The 8,147-nt window shown below is 46.7% G+C and overlaps 1 protein-coding gene across 1 annotated transcript; it reads right to left on the bottom strand.

The window, feature by feature from the left end:
* Nucleotides 1-1,411: 1,411 nt before the first annotated feature.
* LOC118376098 (dnaJ homolog subfamily B member 4-like) lies at nt 1,412-7,638 on the bottom strand. Its single transcript, XM_035762769.2, has 3 exons — nt 7,049-7,638; nt 4,147-4,751; nt 1,412-1,751 (listed from the first exon to the last, which is right to left on the bottom strand). Exons 1-3 carry the CDS (start codon nt 7,257-7,259, stop codon nt 1,518-1,520), a joined length of 1,050 nt encoding a protein of 349 aa, XP_035618662.1. The 5' UTR covers nt 7,260-7,638; the 3' UTR covers nt 1,412-1,517.
* Nucleotides 7,639-8,147: the final 509 nt, after the last annotated feature.

The raw sequence follows: 8,147 nt of genomic DNA, 5'->3' as shown, positions 1-8,147 counted from the left end.
CGCCCTATAGGCCCTGGTCATAAGTAGCACACTAAACAGGGAATAGGGTGCTATTTGGGACAGAATAGGGAATAGGATGCTATCTGGGACTAATAGGGAATAGGGTGCTATCTGGGACTAAACAGGGAATAGGGTGCTATCTGGGACTAATAGGGAATAGGGTGCTATCTGGGACTAATAGGGAATAGGGTGCTATTTGGGACAGAATAGGGAATATGGTGCTATTTGGGACAGAACAGGGAATAGGGTACTATTTGGGACTAAACAGATCAGATATCAACACACTCATTCGGACTGCATGCATGGCATATAGAAAAAACAGCAACCTATATCAATTATATTAACATTCATCATTGTCCTTATGTGTGAGGAGAGAGGAGGATGAGAGAGAGAGAGAAGAGGAGGATGAGAGAGAAGAATGAGAGAGAAGAATGAGAGAGAAGAATGAGAGAGAAGAATGAGAGAGAAGAATGAGAGAGGAGAATGAGAGAGGAGAATGAGAGAGGAGAATGAGGAGAGAGCAGAGTGAGAGCAGAGAGAGAGCAGAGAGAGAGCAGAGAGAGAGAGAGAGAGAGAGAGAGAGAGGAGAGCTGGAGCTGATGTCAGTTGTCCAGATGAGAGAGAGTCTGTGAGATCCATGTCTGAGAGGATAGAGGAGAGCCTCTTCAGGACAGGAGAGAGGGGAGGTTCTCTGGAAAGTTGACAGAATGAGAGAGGTCAGAATGAGAGGGGAATGAGAGAGGAGAATGAGAGAGGAGAATGGCTTTATCAGAGTGAGAATGAGAGAGGAGAATGAGAGAGGAGAGAAGAGGACTGGAGTGTGAGAGAAGAGAGAGAGGAGAGAGAGAGAATGAGAGGGAGAATGAGAGAGGAGAGAGAGAGGAGAGAGAGAGAAGAATGAGAGAGGAGAGAGAAGAATGAGAGGAGAATGAGAGGAGAATGAGAGGAGAATGAGAGGAGAATGAGAGAGGAGAATGAGAGAGGGAGAGAAGAGGAGGAGAGTGTGAGAGAAGAGGAGGAGAGTGTGAGAGAGAAGAGAGAGAGAGAGAGGAGAATGAGAGAGGAGGAGAGAGGAGAGAGAAGAATGAGAGAGGAGAGAGAGAAGAATGAGAGGAGAATGAGAGAGGAGAATGAGAGAGGAGAATACGTCACACAGTAACCTGAGAGAACAGAATGGGCAGAGGTTTGAGTTCCTTTAAGAGATTGAACTTGGTTCTTCTGGTTTGTGGTTTGAAAACAGGACTTTGCGAGAGAGGAGAATGAGAGAGGAGAGAAGAGGAGGAGAGTGTGAGAGAAGAAAGCGAGTTTTCATTGGAGAATGAGAGAGGAGAATGAGAGAGAGAGAAAGAGCAGAGGAGAATGAGAGAGGAGAATGAGTGCACTAAATGGGATAGGAGCTCTGGTCTAAAGAGGAGAGAAGAGGAGGAGAGTGTGAGAGCTGGCATGCTGATGTCACCCCTCTCTTTCTGTTGTCCAGATGTGTCCGTGTGTCTGTGTCTGTATCCATGTCTGTTCTTCTAGGATACAGGTAAATGCCTCTTCAGGACATCCTTGGCGTTGCTGGGGAGGTTCTCTGGAAAGTTGACATCAAACTCCACCACCAGGTCACCTCTCTGCTCGGGGTTCTTGGGTAAGGGGAGGCCCTGTCCTGCTACAGTCTGTTTCATGCCTGGCTTTATCACATCCGTGATCTTCATGTTACATGTCTTCCCGTCTATCGTAGACACCGTCACAGAGCAGCCGCACAACGACTGGAAGAGGAGAGAGAGAGAGAGGAGAGTAGAGAGATGAGGGAGAGAGAGGAGAGTAGAGAGATGAGAGAGTAGAGACGAGAGAGAAGAGAAGAGAGAGAGGAGAGGGGAGAGGAGAGGGAGAGAGTAGAGAGCGAGGAGAGAGAGAGAGTAGAGAGAGGGGGAGAGAGTAGAGAGAGAGTAGAGAGAGAGAGCGAAAGAGAGGAGAGAGAGAGAAGAGAGAAGAGAGAGGAGAGAGGAGAGAGGAGAGAGATAGAGGGAGGAGAGAGATAGGAGAGAGATAGGAGAGAGTCACACAGAGTGTAAAACACAGGGCACACATACGTCACACAGTAACCTGCTAGTCATTAACAGAATGGGCATTTAGGTTTGTGGTTCCTTTAACAGATTGAACTTGTGTTTTTCTGGTTTGGTGGTTTGCTAAAACAGGACTTTGCTTCTAAGTAGAAAATATGCTTCATTACTGATAAGCAAAGGCTCAGGCAGCGATTTAAAGTAAAGCTGTTTTCATTGTATGAATTCCGACAACATTTCCAGAACATTCGCACGAGGGCGTCCCAAATGGCACCCTACTCCGTATTGTGCCCTGGTCAAAAGTAGTGCACTAAATAGGGAATAGGGCTCTGGTCTAAAGTAGTGCACTATATGGGGAATAGGGCTCTGGTCTAAAGTAGTGCACTATATGGGGAATAGGGCTCTGGTCTAAAGTAGTGCACTATATGGGGAATAGGGCTCTGGTCTAAAGTAGTGCACTATATGGGGAATAGGGCTCTGGTCTAAAGTAGTGCACTAAATAGGGAATAGGGCCCTGGTCTAAAGTAGTGCACTATATAGGGAATAGGGCCCTGGTCTAAAGTAGTGCACTATATAGGGAATAGGGCTCTGGTCTAAAGTAGTGCACTAAATAGGGAATAGGGCTCTGGTCTATAGTAGTGCACTATATGGGGAATAGGGCTCTGGTCTAAAGTAGTGCACTACATGGGGAATAAGGGTGTAATTTGGGATGCATTCACCATGATATTATACAGCATTACAGGCACTTTGTTGTTTTAATCAAAAACACGACTGAGCTCAAGTCACGATAAGAGAGAAGAGGAGGAGAGGGCAAGAGGAGAGTCCACCTCCATGAGAGAGAGAGAGAGAGAGAGAGAGAGAGAGAGAGAGAGAACAGAGAGAGAGAGTTGGCGAGAGAGAGAGAGAGAGAGAGAGAGAGGAGCAGGGGGAGAGTGGAGAGAGTGTAAGAGGAGAAGAGAGCCCTGAGTCTGGAGAGAGAGAGAGAGAGACCCCTTTGAGACCTGAGGGACAAAGAGGGGAACAGAGAGAGAGAGGCAAGAGAGAGAGAGGAGGAGAGATAGATGACAGAGCAGGCCATATTAGTAGTCCTAACTCAGTCAGTATGCGTGGGCTACCAGCCTGCTGTCTCTTCACACTCCTGAAGTGTTACTGCCTCCTCTCCTGTTTCTCTCCTTTACAGTGGGAATTGCATAACATCCTCCTTATATCATAATGTTCTCTATCTGCACTGGTCTAAACCCTGTTCCCCCTCCAGTCTGCTGAACAATGACCAGGCTTGTGTTCAGTAGACCCCAAAACAGGAGATTGTGAAGTGAAACAGGACGGTATCACTTGAACTTGACCAACAAGATCACAGATTTACATTTTCTGTTGCAAAATGTTCTGCTACGATGTGCCAACTGAACACGATCCATTCCGAATGCCTAGTTCTATAGCATCTACACTAGCCAGACCGACTGAACACGATCCATGCTGAATGCCTAGTTCTATAGCATCTACACTAGCCAGACGGACTGAACACGATCCATTCTGAATGCCTAGTTCTATAGCATCTACACTAGCCAGACCGACTGAACACGATCCATTCTGAATGCCTAGTTCTATAGCGTCTACACTAGCCAGACCGACTACAGGGAAAGGGTTGCTCACAGAATAACCATGTAGACTCTACCATACACCCAGGGATCCATTCTGAATGCCTATTTCTATAGCATCTACACTAGCCAGACCGACTGAACACGATCCATTCTGAATGCCTAGTTCTATAGCATCTACACTAGCCAGACCGACTGAACACGATCCATTCTGAATGCCTAGTTCTATAGCATCTACACTAGCCAGACCGACTGAACACGATCCATTCTGAATGCCTAGTTCTATAGCATCTACACTAGCCAGACCGACTGAACACGATCCATTCTGAATGCCTAGTTCTATAGCATCTACACTAGCCAGACCGACTGAACACGATCCATTCTGAATGTCTATTTCTATAGCGTCTACACTAGCCACACTGAACCACCTTGTACTGGAAGTGTTTCCCCTTACTCTCACTTTGAGGCGGGCCACCAAGATCCGCCCCAAGCAAAACCCATCTCACCTGTCGTAGACTAACTTTCACCGGGTACACGATGTCCGACCCCTCCCTTCTAAAGTGCATGTGGGGCTTGTCCTTGATGACGAACACGATATCAGCAGGGATGGTATTGGGCGACTCGTCTCCTTCTCTGGGGAACGTGATCTTGGTCCCCTCCTTCCACCCTCTCTTAATCTCTATGGTGAGAATCTTATCCTCCGTCCTCATGGTCCGTCCGTCAGGGTTCATCCTCTTCCTGCTGATCTTCATCCTCTTGGTGCAACCATGAAACACTTCCTCCAGCGATACCCGCAGCTCGTGATGAACGGCCGGGTCCTGCTTCCTCCTCTGCTGCCCACCAATCCCCACGGGACGGTCCCGAGGGAACCCGTTGAGGTTAAACGAGGTGAACGAACCGAACGGGTCGTTGCCGTCCACCTCCATGTCCTCGTCGTCCCCGCCGCCCGGACCGCGTCCGTTGGCCTTGCGGCCGAAGAACATCTCGAACGGGTTGGCGCCGCCGAAGAAGGTGGCGAAGGTAGCATGGGGGTCGCCGTGGAACGTGTAAGAGGTGAAGTTGCTGCCCTGTCCGTCTGGACCGTTGCCGGGGCCGCCACCCCCTTTGAGACCTGAGGGACAAAAGGGGGAACAAGGACACAGGCGTCATCAACAGTCCAGGTAATATAGATGACAACCTACTATATACTGCACCAGACATAGGTCAAATATCCTTAAGCTGTACTTGAGTTTGTCCGGTATAATAAAATCAATTGAATGCTCCCAAAAGCACAACCTCCTAAATCAAGTGCTCTGAAAGTATTGTGGATGTGATCTGTACAGTCACAGAATAACCATGTCGACTCTGTACCATACAGGGAAAGGGTTGCTCACAGAATAACCATGTAGACTCTGTACCATACAGGGAAAGGGTTGTTCACAGAATAACCATGTAGACTCTGTACCATACAGGGAAAGGGTTGTTCCCAGAATAACCATGTAGACTCTGTACCATACAGGGAAAGGGCTGTTCACAGAATAACCATGTAGACTCTGTACCATACAGGGAAAGGGCTGTTCACAGAATAACCATGTAGACTCTGTACCATACAGGGAAAGGGTTGCTCACAGAATAACCATGTAGACTCTGTACCATACAGGGAAAGGGTTGCTCACAGAATAACCATGTAGACTCTGTACCATACAGGGAAAGGGTTGTTCCCAGAATAACCATGTAGACTCTGTACCATACAGGGAAAGGGTTGTTCACAGAATAACCATGTAGACTCTGTACCATACAGGGAAAGGGTTGTTCACAGAATAACCATGTAGACTCTGTACCATACAGGGAAAGGGTTGTTCCCAGAATAACCATGTAGACTCTGTACCATACAGGGAAAGGGCTGTTCCCAGAATAACCATGTAGACTCTGTACCATACAGGGAAAGGGTTGTTCACAGAATAACCATGTAGACTCTGTACCATACAGGGAAAGGGCTGTTCCCAGAATAACCATGTAGACTCTGTACCATACAGGGAACGGGTTGTTCACAGAATAACCATGTAGACTCTGTACCATACAGGGAAAGGGTTGTTCACAGAATAACCATGTAGACTCTGTACCATACAGGGAAAGGGTTGTTCCCAGAATAACCATGTAGACTCTGTACCATACAGGGAAAGGGTTGCTCACAGAATAACCATGTAGACTCTGTACCATACATGGAACGGGTTGTTCACAGAATAACCATGTAGACTCTGTACCATACAGGGGAAGGGCTGTTCACAGAATAACCATGTAGACTCTGTACCATACAGGGAAAGGGCTGTTCCCAGAATAACCATGTAGACTGTACCATACAGGGAAAGGGCTGTTCCCAGAATAACCATGTAGACTCTGTACCATACAGGGAAAGGGTTGTTCACAGAATAACCATGTAGACTCTGTACCATACAGGGAAAGGGTTGTTCACAGAATAACCATGTAGACTCTGTACCATACAGGGAAAGGGCTGTTCCCAGAATAACCATGTAGACTCTGTACCATACAGGGAAAGGGCTGTTCCCAGAATAACCATGTAGACTCTGTACCATACAGGGAAAGGGTTGTTCCCAGAATAACCATGTAGACTCTGTACCATACAGGGAAAGGGTTGTTCACAGAATAACCATGTAGACTCTGTACCATACAGGGAAAGGGTTGTTCACAGAATAACCATGTAGACTCTGTACCATACAGGGAAAGGGTTGTTCACAGAATAACCATGTAGACTCTGTACCATACAGGGAAAGGGTTGTTCACAGAATAACCATGTAGACTCTGTACCATACAGGGAAAGGGTTGTTCACAGAATAACCATGTAGACTCTGTACCATACAGGGAAAGGGTTGCAATCCTACATTGATGCCGCTCTAATATAAACAGTGAGATCATGAGTCCTATAGCCCCCAATGTCAAGACATCGGTCAGTGGATTCCTCCCACCCATGGCAAATCTGCTCTTTCCCCATCTGCTGTTTGAAAGGGTCATGATGCCTTCAGCTAGTAACATTATCCATATTGACATGTTCGATTATCAATTCATGTAATTGACAGTAGCCTAAAAAATAATACAATCTGATCTTTTTTTCCTGTATTTCTGACCAATCAACAGCCATGTCTACATATTATGCGCAGATCGATATGCCACCCTGACAACAGAGAAATGTCTGCTTATTGGCTTTCTTATTATCATAAATGGTATGAATAAATAATGAGGGAAATGCTGTGTGGTCTCTTCTAACCAGTGTGGTTAAAATATCGGTCTGTATGACTTGTATAATGGCCCATTCTATTACAACGTGTTCTGTTGTTTACTAAATAATGGACTGGATGAAATGACAAGAAACCCAGGAATTAATAAACATCCGAATGTGTCCTGTTTTCTTACCTTCTTCTCCATACTGATCATAGATCTCCCTTTTCTTCGGATCACTGAGGACTTCATATGCCTCGGCGATCTCCTTAAATTTCTCCTCGGCGTTGGCCGCTTTGTTTTTGTCCGGGTGCCATTTCAGAGCCTGTTTTCTGTACGCCTTTTTAATGTCCTCGTCAGCCGCTCCTTTCACTATCCCAAGGATTTTATAATAGTCTTTCCCCATAGTTCCCCCGAAGCGGCCCCTTGCAGTAGCCAAAGAGAAGCTGCCTGTTAGTTTGATGGGGAATCCAGGAGAGGAGAGACAAGAGACAAACCCCTTTGAGGAAGTTGATATGGCGACAAGCGAAAGAAAAACCCTGAACCGCTTCTCTCTGCCTCTCTAAACAACAATAACTAGTAGATAGACACGGAGGTTGAATCGTGAGAAGCTAGAGAACGGGATGTGATGTAGCGATGTTTAGCGTGGTTACTCAGCGCTGTGGATCCTGGGTTATTTATCCATCACCCTCCCCCGTTAGACTCCCTTTAAATAGCTGTGGCTCCCTCTCCTGCGTCCGACCCACCGGCGGCGTTGCTCGCTGTCATCCAGGGGCTCTTCATAGATGCTAAATTTTGCTAAAGCACGTCATTTCCCATATTCGGCAAAGATTCCGGTTTTTATTTGATTATTTCTGTTTAAACACCCATCCACATGGAATTGACATCTCAACTTGAGTGACAAGAACATGGTAGCCTACATAAAACAATAATTACACTGTAACAGTCTTGACTGGTTATTATAGGTCCTGTGATAAAGGGCTGGTGTTTGGTAAGAGGAGGACGATTTGAATTGAGAAATTGCCTAAATTTGGTGCCTTCCTGTTCAAATGATCAGCTACGGCGAGGAGGAGGTCCATTACCAGAGGACAGGCCTCCTGTCAAGGCTTATAGACCTCTGACCTGTACGTACTGAGACAGACACTAACCTCTGACCTGTACCTACTGAGACAGACACTAACCTCTGACCTGTACCTCCCGAGAGAGACACTAACCTCTGACCTGTACCTACTGAGACAGACACTAACCTCTGACCTGTACCTACTGAGAGAGACACTAACCTCTGACCTGTACC

Source organism: Oncorhynchus keta, chromosome 15 (assembly GCF_023373465.1).
Source record: "Oncorhynchus keta strain PuntledgeMale-10-30-2019 chromosome 15, Oket_V2, whole genome shotgun sequence".
In the NCBI taxonomy this organism is placed as follows: domain Eukaryota; kingdom Metazoa; phylum Chordata; class Actinopteri; order Salmoniformes; family Salmonidae; genus Oncorhynchus; species Oncorhynchus keta.
This window is presented reverse-complemented; position numbering and strand designations above follow the sequence as displayed.